The 24,020-nt window shown below is 41.6% G+C and overlaps 1 protein-coding gene and 1 non-coding gene across 2 annotated transcripts; both read right to left on the bottom strand.

Moving 5' to 3' along the window:
* Positions 1–3,513: 3,513 nt before the first annotated feature.
* Positions 3,514–8,096, bottom strand: FMC1 (formation of mitochondrial complex V assembly factor 1 homolog). The gene is made up of 2 exons (XM_058531185.1): positions 7,914–8,096; positions 3,514–3,807 (listed from the first exon to the last, which is right to left on the bottom strand). The coding sequence occupies exons 1-2, from the start codon at positions 8,049–8,051 to the stop codon at positions 3,604–3,606; spliced, it is 342 nt and encodes a 113-aa protein (XP_058387168.1). The 5' UTR covers positions 8,052–8,096; the 3' UTR covers positions 3,514–3,603.
* A 571-nt stretch (positions 8,097–8,667) lies between these two features.
* On the bottom strand, positions 8,668–8,740 carry TRNAR-CCU (transfer RNA arginine (anticodon CCU)). The gene has a single exon. It is a non-coding gene; the product is annotated as a tRNA-Arg (tRNA).
* Positions 8,741–24,020: the final 15,280 nt, after the last annotated feature.

Genomic DNA, 24,020 nt, shown 5'->3' with positions numbered 1-24,020 from the left:
GGGAAGTAGAGGGGATCACCCAGGGAAAGCATGTAGGGTGTGAGGTAAGGACCTGTGTCTGAACTCGAGGAACACCAACATATAGGGGATATGCAGAAGAGGAAACTGAAGACAAATGGCTAGAGTGAGAGAAGAAAACAGAAGAATGTGGTATCATCAAAGCCAAGGGGAGGGGCCAGCCCCGTGGCTTAGCGGTTAAGTGCGCGCACTCCGCTACTGGCGGCCCAGGTTCGGATCCTGGGCGCGCACCAACGCACCATTTCTTCAGCCATGCTGAGGCGGCGTCCCACATACAGCAACTATGACATACAACTATTTACTGGGGCTTTGGGGAAAACAAGGAGGATTGGCAATAGATGTTAGCTCAGAGCCGGTCTTCCTCAGCAAAAAGAGGAGGATTGTCATGGATGTTGGCTCAGGGCTGATCTTCCTCACAAAAAAAAAAAAAAAAAAGCCAAGGCTGAAAGGAAGGAATGGTAAATACTGTCAAAGGCTCCCTAGGGATCAAGCATGATAAGGAATGGCCTGCTGGGTTTAGTGACCTGAGGGTCATTTATAAGCTTGCAAGGCAGTTCTGGTAGAGTGGAGGGGCAGAAACTAAACTGCAGTGGATCGAGCATGAATGGGCAGTGAAAAATGCAGAAAGTGGATACACACAACAATATGGATTATTAATCTCAAAATCAGTATGCTGAGCAAAAGAAACCAACTCAAAAGAATACATACTATATGACTGCATTTGGATGAAATACTTGAACAGGCTAAACTAATCTACTGTGACAGCAAGCAGGTCAGTGGTTGCCAGATGTGGAGAAGGGGGATTGACTACAAAAGAGCACAAGAGAACTTTTTGAGGCGATGGAAATGTTCTATAGCTTTATTGGGGTGGTTATTACACAGGTGCATTTGTCATTATTCATTGACCTGTAAACTTACAATGGGCATATTTATTATATGTAAATTATACCTCAATACAACTTATTTTATAAGATTAAAAAGTGTAGAAAATGAATATAATTCATTCAGTTCATTGAATACATTCATTCAACTTGTGAATAAGAACAAGAAAAAGTAGTAGCTGAAAAGGCACTTGAATCAGAGGCCAAGTATTTGTTTTGAGATGGAAGAGCCTTGAGCATAAATTTAAATGCTAATAGAATTCAGTGAAAGGAAGCAGTTGAAGTTAAAGGAGAGGGTAAAAGACACAGCAAATGAAGAAATGTGATAAAGCACGTACCACATTGAAAACTAGTCAGTTAACACGGTGCCCAAACCTCAGGATTCCCTAGTTCTGAGACCTTCCCAGTATAGAAAGTTTATCGTTTGTGTTCCAGAATCAATTCCTTCTATTTCTAACATTGAGTTCAGCTAATTTTTTAACTAATTAATGGTAAAACCATTAATAAGACTTACAGGTTTGAATATATATGAACAGAAATGGCCTAAGCAAATTATTTAAGCCATAAGAAATAACTTATCTATACTTTAGAAGATTGGTGGCAGTAGGGCTTAGAGAAGGGTTCATGATAAATGAATGACAGTATAGTAAAAAGATGAAAACAATAAGATTTTCTTTTTGTCAGGCACTCATTATGTACTGTGCAAGTATTTTATGTAAACATTATTATTATTATTTTTTGTATGTGTGAGGAAGATCAGCCCTGAGCTAACATCCATGCCAATCCTCCTCTTTTTTGCTGAGGAAGACTGACGCTGGGCTAACATCTGTGCCTATCTTCCTCCACTTTATATGGGACACCGCCACAGCATGGCCCGACAAGCAGTACATCAGCGCGCGCCTGGGATCCGAACCCAGGCCGCCAGCAGCGGAGCATGAGCACTTAACCACTACACCACAGGCCGGCCCCCAATGTAAACATTATTCTTACTAATTATAACCACCTTGTTGGCATCCCCATTTTACGGAAGAGGACAGAAGCTCAGGTTAACTAACCTGCCCATGATCACACGGCTGGTAAACTGTAAAGGTGGGATTAAAAACTAGGTCTGTATGACTCAAACCCACAACAAATATTTCTTACTCTGTTAGGCAACTCTGCCTCAAATCTCTTTCTTTAAAAATGTTATTTATTGTATATACAATATTGTAACAACAAAGGAAATCAAAACATCAACCTATCTTAATCCTTTTGCTTTCTTCCTCTTACCGAAGTAAAACATCTTCAGATAATATTAATAATATACCCATGCCCATGAAATAAAACAGGGGGAGAAAAAAGTATGTTAAACATTTTTATTTTTTTGATCTGTTTAATCGAATAAATACTTGTTTGACCTCTTAATACTATTATTTTAATGTTAATATCTTAGAGGAAAGAGATGGTGTTTTAAAATGCTTTATGAATAGTTCTGTTCAGATTGTACTCCTTGTAGGGAGTAGAACTAACTGAGGCATGTATTCAAAACACTGATTGAATAATGCTCTAAGTAAGTCACTGTGGAAGATAATTTGGAAACTACAAAGATGAATGAGACATGGTCCTTATTCTTAAGGAGCTTGCAGTCCAGGGAAAAAGAGGTTGTAAGACATGCCTATAAGAAACTGGCATATACCACAAAGAGGCACATATAAAGAACTGCTGGTAGTTTACAGAAAGAGAATAATTTTTACTTGAGGAATTGAAGATGTTAGAAGCAAGGGGACCATTTAGGAGACTAGTTGAACAGTTCAGCTAAAAGATTATCAGTGCTTGAACTAGAAGAGAGGCAGTGAAGATAGAGAGGGGAAAAGGATGTTAGAGCCAGTGCAGCAGCAGAAATTGCTGACTGATTGGATGTGGAGATGAAGAGAGAGAGGAATAAAGAAGGAAGCCCAAGTTTACTTGGCCAGCCATGTGCATGGTGGAGCCCTTCACCCTGATAGAGGATTCAAGAGGAACAGCAATTTGACAGGGAGAGTAGAAGGCAGAAGGAGAGGTCAGTGTGCTCATCCATCTCCCTCTCCCTGGACTTCCTCCCTGTGGCCTACAGATGAGTGGTGGCCATGTTCCTATCCTAAGGGTCAACTCAGTCAGGCCTGCGGAGGTTATAGCTCTCCCATTGTGCTATCTTCTAGGAGCTGCACCATCTTGTTGACCTTAATTCAGCCCACATCTTTATATATCCCTTCATTAACTCTCCTCAGTAACCCTATTTGAGTGTGCCATCTGTTGCCGGCCAAGATCTTAACACATCATATTTGTGTATTTTTTAATAAACGTACTTATGTATAATTGTATGTTTGTATATGCATAGGAAATATCTGGAAAGATGCACACCACACTGTTAGTAATAGTTACCACCTGGTAATGGAGATAGCCGAGGGGAGGGACAAGGGAAAAAGATGGCTTTTATTTTATATGTCTATACCATTTGAATTCCTTAAAATAGGCTTGTATTTTAGAATTAGATCACAAACATCAATCAGCCTAGTGTAGGAAGTTCAGTAAATTAACCGAGAGTAAGGATGAAACCTCCCTAAGAAACAGTCACCAAAATTACAGAGAAAAATCCTAAACTTAAAAAAAAATTTAATTATAAATACATATGATAGAAATGATTAAATTCTTGTATGAAGGCAGCATCCAAGGAGTCTCTCCATTTTCATGGCTCCCAGCCCTTCCCTCCAGGCTGATGGGGCAACTTGAGACCCACCAAGCCAGCCGACTCCTCCACTGAGCGCTCACCCTTGCCATGAAATTCCTGATGAAGGGCCACGTGTTCACGGATGCTGCGTAGGAGGCAAAGATAGGTGGCAGCTTGGAAATGAAGCTCATGTTGGGCTCTGCACAACTTCTCACTGGTGACCTAGAGAAGTAGCAAGGTCAGATGCTCAATTAACAGCCCAGCCACAGATACAAGGCCACAGAAAAAGATTTAATAAACAAGCATTCTCTAGAATGAAAGTAAGTTGCACAGAGGAAATACAAACATGTATATGAGTATACTTAATACATAGATGGAAGCACTCTGTAATTACTGATGATTAGGAAAGCTGACCTCCAGTTAACTGAAGAGGAATTTTACAAGGAGTTTCTCTGAGGAGTTTCATTGAGCATCTTCAAATTTTAGTACTGGAAAAAGTCATCTCCTTTCAACTCCCTCATTCTACAAATGAGGAAACTGAAGCCCAGAGAAGCTCAGTTGTTGGTTAATGGCAGAGATGGGGACTAGAATCAGGTCACTAATCACTAATGTCACCTAAGGAATATAATATAGAACTTTCTCCTTTTCAAACAAATGAAGGGCTGCCTTATTTTATGTTTCTATGACTTTGGTTAATGTGACATATGCCTTTCAATGAAAATTAAAAACTTAATTTGTCTGAAAAATAATAGCTTTGTCCTCAACAGTGACAAAATGAATGTTTATATATAAAAGTAATATGCATATATTCATATTACTTATATTCACTCTCACAATTTACTTATCCATCTGAAAAATCTAGATTCTGATGACCTGAAGTAACTGGAAACTCCGTATCCATTTGGAAGTCCCCAATGACTCCAAACCTTGTTTTTTCTTCATCATTTCCAGATTGTTAGTACACTGTCCTTTACTTGACTAGTTTTGTGTTCTGAGATTGTGAGAAAAGGGCAGGAAAGGTGAGACAGAAATGTATGTCTAGCCTCAAATGACTTAAGGAGCCCTGTCCAACTGTGGATTAATCTCTGGGCACCACTGCCTACATAACCCCTTTCTCTGACCTTTCTTTTTTTTTTATAATTTTTATTTATTTTTTCTTCCCCCAAAGCCCCAGTAGATAGTTGTATGTCATAGTTGCACATTCTTCTAGCTGCTGTATGTGGGACGCAGCCTCAGCGTGGCCGGAGAAGCGGTGCGTCGGTGCGCGCCCGGGACCCGAACCCGGGCGGCCAGCATCGGAGTACACGCACTTAACCGCTAAGCCACGGGGCCGGCCCTCTCTGACCTTTCTTTATTTGAATATCTAGGGTTGGAATCTGAATACTAGAATGTATGGTTTATGATCTGTGATCTACAGATCACATATGTGAAAATGGCACTCATAAGCTGCTCAAAAATAGAATTCACCTGCTTTAGTCAATATAAGTTTTATAATTAAAAATTTAAGAGAGGGGCCAGCCCCGTGGCTTAGCGGTTAAGTGCGCGTGCTCCGCTACTGGCGGCCAGGGTTCAGATCCTGGGCGTGCACCAATACACTGCTTCTCTGGCCATGCTGAGGCCGCGTCCCACATACAGCAACTAGAAGGATGTGCAACTATGACATACAACTATCTACTGGGGCTTTGGGGCAAAAAAAGGAGGAGGACTGGCAATAGATGATAGCTCAGAGCCGGTCTTCCTCAGCAAAAAGAGGAGGATTGGCATGGATGTTAGCTCAGGGCTGATCTTCCTCACACACACACAAAAAAATTTATGCGAGATCAACACCAATGTCAAATATCAACAAAGGGTAACTCCCATATCTATTACATAGCCCAAATTGACAGGATTTGAAACAGGAATGCTATGTTAGTGTAGCAGAGGAGAATACTGATCTTGATTCAGCTGAGCCTGAGTCATGAGGAGTCAGGCGAGAAGGGTCAGCAATATACACAGCAAATAAATCACAAGAGAGGGGCCAGCCTCTTGGCTAGTGGTTATCCACAGCCCAGGGTTGGCCGGGTCGAATCCTGAGTGTGGACCTACACACCACTCATCAAGCCATGCTGAGGCAGCGTCCCACATAGAGCAACCAGAAGGATGTATGACTTTGACATACAACTATCTACTGGGGCTTCGGGGAGAAAAGGAAAAAAAACAGGAAGATTGGCAACAGATGTCAGCTCAGGACCAATCTTCATCAAAAAAATATATAAATAAATAAATAATAAAATAAAATAAATCACAAGAGACCAAAAGAGATCAAATGAAAAAGAAAACTGTATTATCCCTAAGGAGAAAGGAGAGGTTCCTCCCTAATTGACTCCCGTCAGCCTAGGGAAAGGATAGAGAAAACGGGCATAGATGGTTATTGAGTTAGCGCTGAGCCAGCAGGAAATAGAAACCATTCCCCACATCCTCATATGCATTCCACAGTGGTGTTTCTGGGAATTTTTAGCATGAATTTCAGATGTATTTCCAAGAAATTTCAGAGCCATTATCAAGCCTCTCTGAATTGGAACAACGTTGCCTTTGTAAGGTACAACTATAATCATGTCACCTTCTTAAAAATCTAAGAATGAGGGGCCGCCCTGTGGTGAAGCGGTTAAGTGGGGTCTCCCGCGGCCAGGGTTCGCAGGTTCGGTTGGCATCAGATGTTAGCTCAGGGCTGGTCTTCCTCACACACACACACACAAAAAAACAACTAAGAATGACCTCCCGTGACATTTACAATAAAATTTAAGTTCCTGCCTACCACATCTCTCCACTTCACCTACCACACACTAAGCTTTAACCATTCTCAACTGTCAGTTCTTCTCACCGCTGGGCTTCCAGGAGTGCAGCTGCTTTTATCTGGACCTCATCTTCCCCAAGCCCATTTGCTTACTAATTCCAAGTTATCCTTCAAATCCTCGTTTAATGAATTTCCTCCTGAAAGCCTACCCCTTCTTTATACTAGGACCTCCTGTTGTTTACTCCCTTAGCACTTATTTATTCTAAGTGCTTCTTTGTATGGCTGCTCGGTTGGACCAGAAGCCTCTTAAGACAGGACCCATGTGCATCTTATTTGTCGTTTGTAAGCCAAGTTCATAGAAGTCCTTAACATTGTGCCCTTTTAAAAATTAGTTGAGGGGCCAGCCCGGAACCCCAGGCACACACCCACGCACCACTTGTCAAGCCATGCTGCGGCGGCGTCCCATATAAAGTGGAGGAAGATGGGAACAGATGTTAGCCCAGGGCCAGTCTTCCTCAGCAAAAAAAGAGGAGGATTGGCAGATGTTAGCTCAGGGCTCATCTTCCTCACAAGAAAAAAAAAAAAGTTGAATTTTAGTCTTAACATTTTGCATTCTAACTTCCATGGCTCAGAAATTGAACAGTTAAGATGATGGTTCTCCCTTTGCTCACATTGCTCAAAGGACAGTAAGTTTCCTTCCCTAAAGGCCAAGCTGACTCTCCAATTTACTATTTCTGAGATAGGCTGCAACTTCTTTCCAAGCCCAATCCACAACTCCAAAGGCAGCAATTAAATGGAAGACTCCTATTTGGGAACCAGGTAACCTAGGTTCTACTTGTTCCTATACATGTCCTTGTTCAGGTCACTGTCCCCGAGCCTCAGTAGCCTCAGGTGCCTCATTTGAAAAATGAAATTACGTTCCACCGGCTCCTGCCTAAGGCAGATGGCAAGTGTGGATTTCACAAGGAATATCCCAAAGATGGCTTCCCATATGTTCATATCTTTCTGCTACAGAAAGAAAAAATGTATCTGGTCATATTTCACCTTGTAACTGACAGTACAACCTCACTACCGTTTTCTAGTTAAGGTCTAAAAGGCGCACACAGCTCCTGCTCGTCAAGAAGCTCCCAGTATTCCTCACGTATTACAGTTTTCTTTTCTGCCTCACAAATTGCTTCTCAGAATAGCTCTATTAGGGGAAGGGCGAGGGGAATGCTGGATAGGTGCTGTGGCTAGTGACCCCACACTCTCCACCAAGTACCTCCTTTTTCTCTCCCCCCACCATTTCCCTTGCCTGACTTGCCCCTCTGCACATGCAAAGACCAGCCAAGGAAATCCTCAGGGACGGCTCCAGCCTACGGCGACTTCGCTCTCCGGCAGGCCCTTGGTTAGTCCCGGCGCTTAGGCCACAGACCAGAGCCTAGGGCCTGGTTTTCTCTGGCCCAAACCAGAGGTGGTTGGAAGGGCTGGCCTCAGAAACGCAGGCGCCCCAGACCCGACTCTCCCTCCCTTCCCGGGAAAGAGACGCTGGAGCCCCGGACACAGGCTTCCGTACCCGATGTGCACGGAAAGCGTTCACGAGGTACCGATAGGCCGCGGTCTCGCGATAAGGTCGGCCAGTGGCCGCGTTCATGTAGCGCAACTCCCGTAGAAGGCCTCGTAAAGTGCGCGCCGGGGACCCTAAAGCCGCCATTTTCCCGTCCTCCGAGCCTGGTGTCTCACGGCGTCCGACGCCCCTCTAACTCCCCCCGCCCAGCCGCTTAATGGTCGGACCCAGACTGCTGGCTCCCCCTATCGATGGCGGAGCCCTGGAAAGTCGCACTTCCCTGCTCGGCTGGGCCTGATTAATCAAACGCCGAGCGGCGCCCCAAGGAGTTAAGAGAAAAGCAAACAAAAGCCGAATGTAACTGAATAACCAGATCCTTAAGAAACCCTGAGAAAGGCCGGGCGAGGTAAAAGGAGGTCCTTTCCTTACTGAGTAATTTAAGACGCCATTAGCTGGCTGCCCGCTGAGTCTCGAGAGAAAGAGGGCTTGGCGGGAGTTGGTGTCGATTTGAAATAGAACACGCTGAGAAAATCTTTTTGATTTCCAGAGGGGATATCAAAATTCAATGTATCGACTTCCCAGGAATCTTACGGGAGGTAGGGATCAGAGGAACGAAATGGAGTATGCTGATCCTCGTAAACTGTAGCCCAACACCTAGGAAAACTGCACATACATTTCCCATTTTTAAAAGGTAAAATTAAGTTAGTATATTTCGCTTTGTTTAGGAAAGCAAAAAAGGCATTTTAAAGGCAAAAAGGCTGGTCACCCCAGATGGGACTCGAACCCACAATCCCTGGCTTAGGAGGCCAATGCCTTATCCATTAGGCCACTGGGGCTTCTGCAAACGAGACGCTCAAACAACGTATTCAGTTTTTTTCCTCAGTGGCACGTCATCATTTATGTGTCTTTTTAACCTATCCTGGGAAACCACAGCTAGTACCAATATGAAGGGCGAGGCATGCCGGGAGTTGTAGTTCGGAGAACAAAAGGACACATTACAGCTCTAAAGGTTTTACCCTCGAGACAGCAACGATGCGCCGGACGGAGAACCGGCGCGCGCACGATTTTGCCTACGCGTTTCCTTGCGGGGTAGCCCCCGCGCCTGCGCAAAAGCGGGCACGCGGCGCCGCAGAGCCGGGCGCGCTGGGCACACTGGCCGAATCGCGGAGACTCGCCCTCTGAGCTTCTACTCTGTCGGGTCTTAACCGGAAACAGCCGGCCCCTTCCGGTCTTGCGGCTTTCCGGAGTTAGCTTGGTTCCAGCCGGTCGTTAGGTGGCGTCCGCAGCGGTCATTTTCTGTTTCCGGTTGAAAGGCTGAGGCCACTTCCGCAGAGCCAGTGGCGCGTTGAAGACGTGTACTTTGTTTCTGAATTGGCGGGTCAGTGATGAACACGGGACAGCGAGGAATGGGTAGTTAATTCATCAGGAATTAGTTAATTAGAAATAATCGGGAGTTAGTTCATTTTCTGGTTCTGCTCCTAATTGTGTATCTTCGACAAGTCACTTTTCTTTGTGAATTTCAGCGACCTTACCACTTCTTGAAAATCTCGCAGTGGCTACCCATTGCCCGTAAAATAAAGTTCAGGCTACTGGACCCTGCCTAAATTGACCCTTGCCTATATCTTAACCTTCATCTCTCTCTATTCGTTTCCTCTCACCCTCTGCTCCAGGTATCTGAAATTCTCTCCTTGCCTTCCTCTCCACACCTTATGTTATTCCCTCTGCCTGAAACTTAAATATTAATATTTCTATTTACCTTTTCGGCTTCAAGTGTTCTGGGGAAGTCTAGATCAGACACTTCCCTAGGTCCTTGTGGTCAGTATGGCAAGGTTAAAATGATTCATTTCACCTCCGCTGGGCTGCTCTAGATTACCTATGTAATCTTACCTTTCTCAAGCTAGATTACCTTTGTCTCAGCTCCATCGTCGTCCACGAGCCAAGATGCAACTGCTCAGACTCTTGACTTTCCACTCTAACAGGTCTCTCCTAGGTCTTGGTCAGAGTCTGCCAGCTCTAGCTGTGGCCAACTTTGATATAACCTTTCATACTCTGGCTAGAATCTTGCCGCTTCCAGAATCAACAGAAGAGGAAACTAGTATGACTTCATGTGAACCGTGAAAACACAGAAACTTCATTTAAAACGGACTCGGGAGGCCAGAAGGGGGAGCTCTCACGCTCTACCAAGATTGCAGAGCCCAACAGGAAGAACACTCTCTTGCCCATCAGCAGCTCAGCAAATGAGAGACTGTTACAACTCAGCCATTGAAAAGCCACTGCACTTCTTGAACTCCCAGTCTCCTCTAATGGACTGTTTGTTTATGATAGCCTTCTCTACTTTCTCTGCCCGTCTATGAAAGAGTTTCTCCTTCCCATGTTGCTTAGGGCTTGCATGTCGTTGGTCATGGTAGCCAACCCGGAATTGCACTTCTTTGCTGATCCCAAATAAACCTATTTTTGCTGGAGAAATAACTGGCTATTTGTCTAAGGTCAACAGAATGAATGAATCTCTCCCTGTCACACTCATAAAATATTCGTTTTATCAACCTGTAATGTAGGAGGGGTTAGGGAGAATGCTGTCAGGTATTCTCTTCTTAATATAAATTTGTTTAACCAGCTTTCTAAGTTGTAGCAAATTTAAGCTAGCTTTGAGGAAGAATTTATTTGAAGTAGGTCTTCAATAACAATACGTTGTGGTACAGGCAACAAGAAGTAATTCTAAATTCCTTCTTACTGAACTGCCAACAGGCTCTTCTTCCACCCTAAGCGATAAGCCATTCTTACACTAAGGCAGAGTAAATAGATAATCAAACAATGTTAGCCCTAGGTAGAGATGGCCCCCCAACAATCTTCCTTTTATGCATGTTGTTCCTTACATCAAAGGGTGAAGCTTACTTCCCGTCCCACCCACCTCAACCCTTCTTGAATCTGAGCTGGCCTCGTGACTAGCTTTGACCAGCAGAGGTAACAGAAGTGACATTCTGGGGCTCTGTGGAACCCCAGGCCTTAAAACTGGGAACTTTCATTTCCTGCTTCTCATCTAGCTACGGTGATGTGAAAACCCCAAGGCACGTGGAGGAGTACCAAGACAGGCCCAGCTAAGCTCTCAGCTGACAGCACCAATTACCAACCATGTGAGTGAGCCATCTTGAATGTCCCACTCCAGTGGCACCCCAATGACTGTAGTCAGCCAGTGTCATAGGAAACAGAGAAGTGCCCAGCTAAACCCAGTCAGCCCAAAGAAACTCAAGATAAAATAGCTGTTGTTTGGGAATAATTCACTAAGTTTTGGAATTACCGTGCAGCAAGAGAAAACCAAATCAGTCTGAAAAACATTCTTAATTTAGCCAAACTTTTTAATTTTGCAGCTTTAAAAAATCTTTATATTCCTAGTGTAGGGCTACAAACTCAAAACCCTACAGCAGAGACCAGGCAGGTAACAAGAGTGAATCAGGCCAGGTGGGTTCCTATCTCCTCCCAAGGAGCTAGGCTCTTTTGAGCACAATCGCATTGTTGCAGTACGAATGTGGTCCCAGTGTTGCCAGCACTTCTAATTTTTCAAGAGAAGTTGTAAATCCAGAATTTTTATGAAATGCCCTAACTTAAATGTTAGCAGTTAAAAACAACACTGTCAAACAAAACACTTCTGTTGGCCTTATATAACCTGGGGTTGCAAGCGTGTGAACTATGTACCAGTGCACTTCACAAGCAACGCCCCATTTGACCCTCACCATAATCCTATGAGGTATACTCTGATTTACCCACTTACAAATGTGGGAACAAGCTCAGAGCAGCTTCATGGTTTAGCCAACATTACTAACTGGTCAGTGGTGAAGCCAGTATTTGACTGCAGGCAATGTAACTCCAATACCTATCTAAAAAAAAAATTTTTTTTAAGTTTTATAGCAGAAAAGGGATTCTTATTAAAAAGATGCTGGGTGATTCTCAGAATTTCCTGGTAAGGCTAGAGACCAGGCTTGGAAGCTACACAGCCAAGAACCTGACACAAAATCCTGCCCCCAATCTGGTCCAGTGAAAACAGCACCAGGCACAGCTGCTACAGCTTGCAGTGCTGACACACTGACACTGGACAGGGACTGGACACCAGCACCAAAACTGCTGCTCCAGGACACTGGCTGTAGTGGCTTCTCTGCTTCCACTTGTGCCAGAATGGATTAAGTCATTACCCAAGAGTTACGTTCTGGGGTGAGTACTTTTTTTTTATTTTTATTTTTTTTGTGAGGAGGAGCAGCCCTGAGCTAACATCCAATGTCAATCCCCTCCTCTTTTTTGCTGAGGAAGATTGGCCCTGGGCTAACATCCGTGCCCATCTTCCTCTACTTTATATGGGACACCACAGCACGGCTTAACAAGCAGTGCGTAGGTGCGCGCCTGGGATCCGAACTGGCGAACCCCGGGCTGCCGCAGTGGAGCGCGTGCATTAACCACTTGCGCCACCGGGCCGGCCCCTGGGGTGAGTACTTCTAATTAGCACGGCCTGGGTCATGTTCCCCTGTCTTGGTCAAGGGAGGCTGGGAAAGCAAATATTTTATCATTTGATGAATTTTTATTGAGCTGACTCATGTGTTATGAGTCAGGCACTCTCCTAGATGCTAAGGAAACAAAAGCAAGCAGAATAAGTAAAACGTCCTATACTCATGAAGTTTCCATTCTGGAAACGGGAAGACAGACAATAATCAAATAAACAAGTAAAACATAAAACTTGTCAAATGGTGATGAGCGCTCTGGAGAAAAATAAAGGCGGGGGCAGGGGACTGGGACCTGCTGCTTTATAACGTGTTCAGGGAGGTCCTTACTGATAAGGTGACATTTGAGCAGAGACCCAAATGATGTGAGGGCTCTGGCATCTTTAGCTTGCGTGTGCATGTGTTGGGGTGGAGCAATGCCCATACTTTCAAGCAGAGAGACCCTACCGCCATTCCGCAACCATTGTGAGGCCACCATTCTTCTGGCCTTCAAGCTCTGTGAGGGTAAGGGAGGAGTTCTGGGACAAGCTTTCTATGCCCATGAAACAGTGGGAACAGACCCCCAAGAGTCCAGTCTTAACTCTGCAACTACAGCAGTGACTGGCTACCTGGCCGTGCACATGGGAATCTGGGGGAAATTTTGGTGGGAAAGAGCCAGGACTAATAAAAGAGGGCATATCTGAGAGTATACATGTTTAGGCACTTGCTTCCATCAATTGTGACACTATAGATGTGTGTCCTGAAGCGGTGATTTCAAAACTTTTTTGATTGTGTATCCATAGCAGTAAAAATCGTGTGCCTCCCATAGAAGTCTTTGTATTTATTTTAAAGTTATATACATGTACTACCGAATCAATGTAGTGTATACATTTAAATCATGTACAAAATAGAAATAAAAAAGATATTTTAAAAATGAAATAGACAATATTTTGAAAATATTTTTATTTTGTTTATTAACAGTAAAAAAAGTCCTTATTTCTCTCAGTAAAGATTGTTTATTTTATTGGAAACAACGTAATTCAGTATGTTTCATTATTTTGAAAATCTTGGTTTAACACATTATTTTGGGCAACAAAATCACATAGTGATAAACATTTCTAAACATCCATTTTCAAATTTCTCTTTTCACAGCATGAGTTTCTTTTAAAAAGGCAGTTAATGCCTCACTTATAGCTTTAAAAAATTACTTTTAACTTAAAGGGATGCATTAGGTATGTTCATTTCTTTCAAAATATCAACTAGGCAGCTGTATCCATCAGGGCTCAGTCAGAAGAAGAGAAACCACTGTAAGCCTTTCAAGCAGAAAGGAACTGCGTGCAGGGCATTGAGATGCTTAGGGCACTATTAGAAGGACTGCAGGAGCTAGGGGAAGTTGCCACTGACATTCAGCAGTTCAGAGTATTAGAAGGTCGCTGCTGTCACCCAGGTCAAAAAAATGCAGGGAACCACCGCTGCTGATCAGAGCTGCCCCCAAGTATGGAGATATGGGGCTGATAGGGGATCACTTGGAGGCTAAGGCAGAACTTCAAGTCTACCATGGCCTAACCATTTTACTAGATGCTGCCAGAGAAAAAAATAATACCACTTTTCCTCCCACCTACAAAATCTCACATGTATACACTGGCAGAAAGAAATCACATCCAGAACCTTGAAGGCAAAGGAGTTTGGGAAATGTAGTTTCCATAATTCTAGTCCCTGCGATACAGAGAGTAGCATAGAAGGATGTGGAAACGAATGCTGGCTGCCAAAAAACAGTCTACAGACCACACAGCAGCATACTCCCGATAGCCTATTGTCATCACAGAAAAGGGCAGCAAATGAGAAACACTTGCCTCTTTTGTAAAAGAAAAATAGGTAATTCATTTTTAAGTTTGACAACTCTTATAAATACTTTTCAGCAAGATAATCACTTGATCTCCATGTGGTTTACAGGATTTTCATGACTACTTCCCATTACATAGTAGTTTCTACTATTCAAAGGTCTTACTTTTAATCAAATTAACCTTACTGAAAACATCCTGTAGCATATAAACTGCAATAGATTATAATACTCAGAAATAAATATGACTATTAACAAGTGAGCTGGACTTGCTAGATGCAAGCAGAGAGCAATTCATTCCTCTTACCACTGCTGCTTGCGAACCTCCTGGCTGACTCCTTCCTTTCCAGCATGAAATCATGGGTGGTTCACACAAGGTTTTCCAGGAAATAATAGGACAATTAGCCTTTTTTCTTTGGTTTTAAAAAAGTTCAGTCTGAATAACACTAAAACTCCAAACTTCATCCAATAAAACTTCTCCCCATTTTCAGCTGAGGTTGCTGCAGGCTGAATGGGCAGCGAGGGCTGGAGGACACGGCCAACCTCTCCATCTCCCTGATCTGCTCTTCTGCTTCTCAAATGCAACCTTTTCATGGAACAAGCTAGACTTGTAAGGAATAAACAGAAAGTAACTTTGTTTTCTCATAAATGTCCCTACAAAACTGCTGTAATGATTTGTTCTTTCTTATGCCTGGAAGAAACAGCTTTCCAATCTCTTAGGTAACAAACAGGTTAAAGAGTTATCATCATCATCATCATTTAAAAAATAGTCTCTTTTTCTAGGTATTAACACGTCTCATCCAGTGTCATATCAAAGCTTCAAATGTCAGTTAATTTAAAACTTCTCCCCTCCTCTAGCCTGGAAATGTGAGGGGGAGTGGGGGCATGGCGAGTGTCATTTCCATTTCTCACATACTACCTCCTCCCCACTTGCTACCTGCTGCTTTGGGCCTGCTCTCCAGCTGCAGCAAGGGAAGGAAGAAGGGGTAAGGTCTGACTTGATTGGTAGAGCTGTAAACTGACGTTAGTGTCCTCTGGGAGTAGCAGATTCCAACGTTGCTTCTTATAGGTGCTTTCTCGTGGGTTCTCAAGAGTTTCTCCGTCACTGGGGATCTCTCACCTGTAGTTCCCTTGTAGGCCACGCCTTCTCTAGTTACTTAGGATTCCCGCCCCAGCCCCTTAGTTTCCAGCAGCCTCACCTCCATTGAGGTCATTTCATCCCTCCATGTGTTCCTTTTGGCTGGATTCCTTCTTAAAATGACCAAATCTGCCTCCCTTTCTCGAGAACCACATGAGGCCCACAGGAACTCAGGAACTTTGGGAGTTTAAGCCGTGCCGAATGCAGCCTTCTCAAGGAGCTAGCCACCTACAATTTGTCTTTAGACTTTTAGAAGTGAGTCAGACACCAGTCCCTGTGTCTCTCAAACTCCACAGGATGCATCAAGCTCTCCAAAGGGTCCTCTTGAAGTGCCCCCTCATTTGGCATGAGGTGAAGAGGAAGCATCTCCACCCTCTCCTGCTTGGGGAGGAGGGAAATGTCCAGCATACTGACAACTGCTTCCAAAGAAATAGTCTCACATTCTCTTATACAGCACGGAGGTGGATGTGAGCTAATCCTTCCCAGGATGGAGCTAGTGCTTCTGAGTACCAGGTTCACAATCTCTTAGCATGTGGCACATAGCTGATCTAGCTCCTCCTCCCTTTAGAATGTGGATGCACTTGGCACCTACTGTTTTGTTCTCAGCCTTTGGGGTTTCTGGTGAAACTGACACAGAAAGAGTCCCATTTTAGTAAATGAAGTTACCCTTGTCAACCCTTCCTCCTTATGGAACTCCTTTCAGCAGGATACCTGACGCACTGTAGGTGACACAGGACAGTCTGACTTACGAACTGGACTGTGGGAATGTACAGTTAATATAGAACCATTAATATTTATATATTCATTATATTTTATGTTAATTATATTAAATATTATTTATGTTATATGTTTATATATAGATATAACTATTTTTATACAAAATATATATAGGACTTTTGTTTTTGACATTATGGAAGATTAGATGTGCAGAGAAATCTCTCTGGATATAAAACACCTTCAAGTGCTGGGTGCAATTTTAACAAACACACAAAAATACTTTCTTAAAGCATGACTGAGCTGACGGGAAAGTAAAGGAAGCCAGAATAACCAGAAGTCATAAAGGAGAAGGAATGGGTAAGTGAGCACTGAAAGCAGCATTTGCCGTGAGGATATGTGCTGATCCCCCGCGGCCTAGAGTCTGGATTTTAATTTGCCTTAGGCAATCAAAAGGAAAGAAAGCCTCAGACTAGCATGGTGGGAGGTCAGATCATAGAGTCGTGCAAAATGATGGAACCCGGGCCGGCCCCGTGGCTTAGCAGTTAAGTGCACGCGCTCTGCTGCTGGCGGCCGGGGTTCGGACCCCAGGCGCGCACCGACACACTGCTTCTCCGGCCATGCTGAGGCTGCGTCCCACATACAGCAACTAGAAGGCTGTGCAACTGTGACATACAACCATCTACTGGGGCTTTGGGGGAAAAAAATAAATAAATAATAATTATAAAAAAAAAAAAAAAGTCCTGTGCAAAATGATGGAACCCCCAATGACTGACCTCATTGCTGGGAATGAAGAAAAAATATCCCTGACTTTACCAAGAAGAGACATTTCTGTCTCAGGGTGGGGTGGCAGGGTGTGGAACCTTCTGCAAGAGTTCTTAATCACCAGCAACAACCACTCACATGCCTTTGTGGCTAAAATTCATCCTATCTCTGTGGCCCTGAAATCCTTAAGCTGAATATTTAGTTTGAAGAGGTCCTAGGTTGGTACTGTTCTTGGGAGTCTGGAAGAAGCAAACTCAAATACTCTTTAGAGGAACACACTTTAAATCCAGGCCTTAAAGAATACCCATAGCTAAAGTTCCAAAGTACAAGGATATATAAAAAAATATCACCAAAAACACACAGAGATAAGCCACTTGAGTAAGTCAGTAGAAAACAATAAACTATAGGATTGGACTCACAGTTTGGTTCAAGGTCTAACTCTGGAGCCTGGGACTTGCTGTGGGAAATGCCCCCAGATGCTTCCAACCCACTAGTACATGCTAGGGCCCGGACCTTGGCCTCTCCTCTTGTATACATCACCAGCTAAGAAAGCTGATAAACCCAGGAAAAAACAAGCTCACAGGTGAAAATAATCAGATGTTTGAGGCATACAGTCACAACAAAAGAAACAATAAATGGAACAAACTGTACTAGACAAACCAGAATGGAATAAGACAGATGACCAGCTTAAAATTAGCATAATAAAGATCCACACAGAGATAAGAGGATAATAAGGAACAAGCAATTGCATAGAACCAAATGGAAATACTGGGTATGAAATATGGAATAGATGAACAAACCCAATAGATTAGATAAAAACAAGAATGGCTACATAGCTGAAAAATGAATAATGAACTAGAGCAGCTCAAGGAATTTTCCCAGAAGGTACTGGAAAGAGATGGAAAATAGGAAAGAACATTTAACAGGTAATAATAATAATAATAAATCAATATCTGTACAACATGAGTCCCAGAAAGAGAGAAAATGGATTTAGGGAAGTGAATATTTAAAGAAATCATAAGTAAGAACTTTCAAAAATTAAAGATAAAAAGGACTCCAATTCAAAGGTCTCATGGAGCACCAAAGAGAATAAATACAGAAAAACCAAAACTTTGATACAGTATAGTGAAATTTAAGAACATTGAAGACAAAAGTAAAATTCTAAAAGCTTGAGGTCCACAAAAGAATAAGAATTAGATTGACATTAGTCTTCCTAACAGAGACACTGGAGACAAAAAAGCAATGACGTTATATTTTCTAAGTGATGAAGGAAAATAACTTAGAATATTATACCCAGCTAAACTATTATTTAATTTAGGATGGAAAAATGATACCTTCAAACATATAAGGCCTTAAAGTTTACAGCACAATGAGTCTCTTTGAAAACTCTCCTGGGGCCGGCCCTGTGGCTTAGCAGTTAAGTGCGCGTGCTCCACTGCTGGTGGCCCGGGGTTCGGATCCCGGACAAGCACCGATGCACCGCTTCTCTGGCCATGCTGAGGCCACATCCCACATACAGCAACTAGAAGGATGTGCAACTATGACATACAACTATCTACTGGGGCTTTAGGGAAAAAGAAAGAAAGAAATAAAATTATAAAAAAAAAAAAAGAAAAAAGAAAACTCTCCTGGAAGAAGTGTTTTTATACTTAATATACTAATATAAGTATGTTACACTTAATATTTTAAGTACTTAATAAGCACATGAAAAGATGCTCAACACTATTAGTCATTAGGAAAATGCAAATCAAAGGAGGATATTACTTTATACCTCCCAAGATAGCTAAAACCAAAAAAATGGGAAATAATAAGTACTGGCAAAGATGTGGAAAAATGGAAACTCTTATACATTGCTGGTAGGAACATAAAATCGTTCAGCTATTGTGGGAAACAGTCTCGTGGTGCCTCAAAAAATTAAACATAGAGTTACCACACGACCCAGCAATTCCACTCTTAGGTGTATACCCAAGCGAACTGAAAACATACATCCATACAAAAACGTGTACACAAATGTTCATAGCAGCATTAATCATAATATCCAAAATGTAGAAACAGCCCAAGTGTATATCAAGTGATGGACGGGTAAATAAAAATGTAATATACTCATACAATGGAATATTTTTGAGGATATAGATACCATTCATACAATGGAATATTTTGAGGATATCAGATTTAATATTAGGGCAAAAACATGTCATAAAGAAAAATGAGGGACATTATATATTGTTAAAAAGAACAACAGATCAAAAAGATAACCATAATGAACACATACGCACTCAATAAATTTCATGGTTCTTTGAAAAATTAAGAGGGACAAACCTCTGGCAAGACTGAATAAGAAAAAGAGGGATGGGAGCTGGCACAAGCGGTTAAGTGCACGCGCTCCGCTGCGGCGGCCCAGGGTTGCCGGTTCGGATCCCAGGCGCGCACTGACGCACTGCTTGGCAAGCCATGCTGTGGCGGTATCCCATATAAAGTGGAGGAACATGGGCATGGATGTTAGCTCAGGGCCAGTCTTCCTCAGCAAAAAAAAGAGGAGGATTGGCAGATGTTAGCACAGGGCTGATCTCCTCATAAAAAAAAAAAAAAAAAAGAAAAAGAAAAAGAGGGAGAAAATGCATTAAACAAAACAGAGAATGAAAACAGGGAAACAAATACAAATACAACAGAGATTATTATAATAAAAAATATTATGAATATATTTCTAAGAAATTTTCTGCAAATGCTGATCATATATAAGTGTTATGGGAAAAACACTTAACGTAATTCAACTCATACTTGTGATCAATATTCCCAGGAAATTAGGAATAGAACTTTCTTAACTTCATAAAAACTATATATCAAAAATCTACAATAAACACCATACTTAACAGAGAAAATTTAGATATTTTCCCATTAAAATACTTTCGCCACTACTGTCTAACATAGCATTAAAGGACCAGTCTATAAGATAAAACAAGACACAAAAAGTGAAAGAATTGGGAGAGGAGATTAAACTGTCATTATCTGTAGATTATATGAATCATCTCCACTGAAAAGCTAATAAAATAATCAGATGAGTTATTAGAATAAGAGAGTTTAGTAAAGTTGCTGGATACAAAATCAACAGCATTCCTTGATACCAGCAAAAAACACTAGAAAACATAATAGAGAATAATATAGCATTCATAAAAGCAAACACTATAAAGTACCTAGAAATCAATACGTGAACAATAACTTTACAGGGAAAATGAACACGTTTTATTAGAAGACATAAAAGAGGATTTGAATAAATGAAGAGATATATTATGAATGAGGTAACTTAACAGAGCAAAGACTTATTCTTCCTAAACTCCTCTACAAATTAAATTCAATCTTAACAAATATTTCAGCTGGATTTTGTAATGGAACTTGAAGATTTTATTCTAAAATTTATATAGGAAGATAAAACTCCACAATTAGCTGAGTCAACATAGAAGAGCAAAGAGGGAGACTCTCCTTACTAGATATTAAGGCATATGATAAGTCCACAGTAACGAAAAAACAGTAGGATATTGGTGCAGAAATAAAAAGAACAATGGAACAGAATAGAGCTCAGAAATAGACCCTTGCATATATGAGAAATCGACATATGATAAAAATGGTACGAAAAATTAAGGGGAGACTCACTAGATGGTGCTGGGAAAACTGGCTTACTAAATGCAGAAAAATAAAGCTGGATCCCTGCATTACACAATACACAAAGATGGACAACAGACGGATTATAAATGAAAAAGTGAAAGGTAAAATCATAAAGCTACTAGAAGAAAATGTAGGAGGATATCTTTGTGACCTAGGGGTAGGGAATATTTCATAACAAACCCCTCAAAACATAAATGTAAGACAAAAAGATCGATTTGACTGTCAAAAGTAAGGATTTCTCTTCAATAAAGGATGCCATAGACAACATAAAAGACAGGTGACAGACTAAAATATCCGACACATCTAAAACTGATAAGAGATTACTATCTACAACAAAAAAGATGAAAATGCAATTGAATAATGAGCACAGATGAACAGGCAATTCACAGAAGACTAACTATAGCCTTTCTTATGGTAAGAAGAAATTGGAGGCAACATAGGTATCACCTGTAGGGGGACGGGTAAGTAAAATGTGGAGGATGCACATGTGGAATACTATGCAGCGATAAGAAGCAACACACAGGATGTACATATAGCAACATAAAGGAAGATAAATCTAAGAAAGTGAGAAAAGTAGGAAACAGCAAGATTTATAGCACGGGAATATTAGTATAAATTAAAATTGCATACACACAAAATAACAATTTGTATTTTAGAAGGATGAATATATAACAAGGGGCACATATCAAAAAAGTAACAGTGGGTGTCTGTGGGACAGAGGGGAGTAAGGACTAAGGAGGAAAGGAGAAACCTAATTTATAACAAAATGAGGAACTGAGTTCTTGTACTGAGTGATGACGACCACGTGCCACGAACTGAGGCACATGATTAATGTGAGGTATAATAAAGCAAAAATAAACTTTGTACAACACACACTCACATATAGTTTGGAACTGCAGCAGCCATTTGGCTATGGGGACCCTGAAGGGGACCCCCCTAAAGGGGACCCTGAAGCTGTCAGGGGGCTACCTGTGGAAACTGACACTTTGAATGCCAGAGCAGAGCGGAGGGAGGGCTGGCCCTTGGTGACATGGAATCACTGGATAAAGATTCACCTAAACCAGGTTTACCTCTGGACTATTCAGTTATATGAACCAAAAGATTCCCTTTACTGTCTTGTTTAACAGACTTTATTTTTTAGAGCAGTTTCTCTTCATTTTTTAAGCCAGGGGTTTGACATTTGCAATGAAAGAATTCTAACTGATATTTATCCATTCCTGTACTTTAAATATTAAAAAAACAAAAAAGATTTTTTTAAAAACACTGTGGCTTCACTTCCATATTTTGGAAAATTAAGAGAGCAAGAGGAAGCATGAATTTAAGAAGAAGAAAGGCAGAAAAGAGAAAGAATAATAGTAGCCACCATTTATTAGCTTTTCTTATGTGCTAGGCACTATGCTAGGTGCTTTCCATACCTTGTCTCTAGTTCAACAACAAACCCCGCCACTGGCTGTTACAAGGGTGGAAATGAGTGACAGGGTGAAAGGAGCTAAGCATCTTATCTAAAGCGCCAGAGCCCCATGGTGGGGACTTGTGAACCCAAGTCTGTCTTATGTCAGCCTGTTCTCCTTCACGCTATGCCACCCTACTAGAAAAAAGATAGTGGGGAAATGGGAAGGGACAGACACAGGGACACAGAAGAGGTACATACACACAGAGACAGAAAAAACAAGCCACATCAAGGCACATACGGATGAGGGACAGCAATTGTTTTTGAGGTACGGACACTCATGACATAACAGAATACACCTCCACCAGAGGAGTTGTCACTGTCCTTCTAAAGGCTCATGATCTCACTTGCAATGTAACCCAAACCTTGGTGCACCCAGAATCAGCTCTTCTGCTTTTATTTCCAATTTTCAAAATTCTTTTAAAAAGACTTATTTTCTCAAGTATTTCTGAAAGCTTTACATGGATATGAAGTGATGTCGCAGGTCGGACACTGACTTTCAAATCTAGAGTACTAGATCATTATTATACACGCCAAAAAGGACTTTTGACTGTCCAGTTGATACGCTTACCCCAACTGCAAATACATAAAGGATATTACAGTTTGACCTGAGATAGTAATCTAAATGCCCATCAATAAAGAATGGATACAATAAATTATACCACACTATGGAATACTATGAGCTGTCAAAAAGAACCAGCAGGCCTCTATGTACAGATGTAGAATAACCTCCAACATAATTGAAAAAAATGCTAGGTGCAGTACAGCAGACATGTATGCTAAATTGATGTTAAAAAGTCAGATACATATTTATGCTTATAACTGGAGAAGTTGGTAGCATTGGTTGCTCTGCGGAAGGAAAATGGGGACCACGGGTAGGACAGCTGCTCCGCACCCACTGTATACCCATGTACTTGGTACTTTTTCTTTTTAACCAAGTGCCAGGATAATCTTTTCGGAAAAAATCTTTATTTCAAATCAAGCAGTTCATTGTGTCTTCCCTCCAAGCCAGATCCAATAGTAGGATCTGATTGGAAGAAATAAATTCTTTTCCCTTCTCTCAGTGATGAGACAAGAAGGGCCTCCTTCCCATCTCTTTCTCCCTTTCTTCAACCAAGTCCACCTATTTGTTCTTAAAAAAAACAAACTTACTCATGTTATCCATGTTCACTGAAAACACATTTAAGTAAAAGAATAAAGAAAAAGCGCTCATACAGTACTATTTATATTTGGGAGTGTACGACTTCCTGCATATTTTTGTGCCTATGTGCATTTACACTTATAACTGCCCTTTCATTTAATACATGGACACCTTGGTCATTTCTTATTTTAAAAAATTTTTATTTATTATTTTAATTTACACAACCAATCCCCTCTAACATGGCATTAGATTGTTTCAAACTTTTACTGTTATGAGCAACACTGAGATGAACATCCTTGTACAGAAACCTTTGTCTAAGTCCATTTTCCCCTTAGAATAAGTCTGTAAAGGCAAAGTATCTCCTTCACCAATTTGTTAACTTTGCCTTCAAACTCCATCCATAGTTGCTGCCCCACGCACACTTTTCGTAACGAGCCACAGACACTTTTCCCGTGCCAAGGCTCAGGTCTGAGACGATTTCTTACCAACGTCGGCGAGTGTAAAACATAAGCTTCCTGCTTCCTATATTTTTCTTTACTCCCTTGAGCAACCTCACCTTCTGGACACACGACCCTCCTTCAACTCTAGAGAACTGGCTGCACTTCCCTACCTGCTGGCTTCTCGGCTCTATTTATTTATTCTGACATCCTTAACTCCTTGGGCCATTTTTTTTCTTCTTAAAAACTTTTATTTTTTTTAAATACAGAATATAATAAATAATAAAACAGAACTGGTATGAATGATAATGAAAGCTAGCATTCCTAGCGCTTACTACATGTCATTGTGCTAAGTGCTTTACATGCCTTATATAACTTAATGTTAACTGGAGTTACATGAAAAAAAGCGTTCCATAGTCAAATAAGCTTGGGTAAATTATGAGTTTAAAAAAATCTTATTTAACAATGGCACCTTTAATATGTTAATATACACTTACAAATGGTGACA

The sequence above is a fragment of the Diceros bicornis genome, chromosome 3, assembly GCF_020826845.1.
Source record: "Diceros bicornis minor isolate mBicDic1 chromosome 3, mDicBic1.mat.cur, whole genome shotgun sequence".
Taxonomy (NCBI): domain Eukaryota; kingdom Metazoa; phylum Chordata; class Mammalia; order Perissodactyla; family Rhinocerotidae; genus Diceros; species Diceros bicornis.
This window is presented reverse-complemented; position numbering and strand designations above follow the sequence as displayed.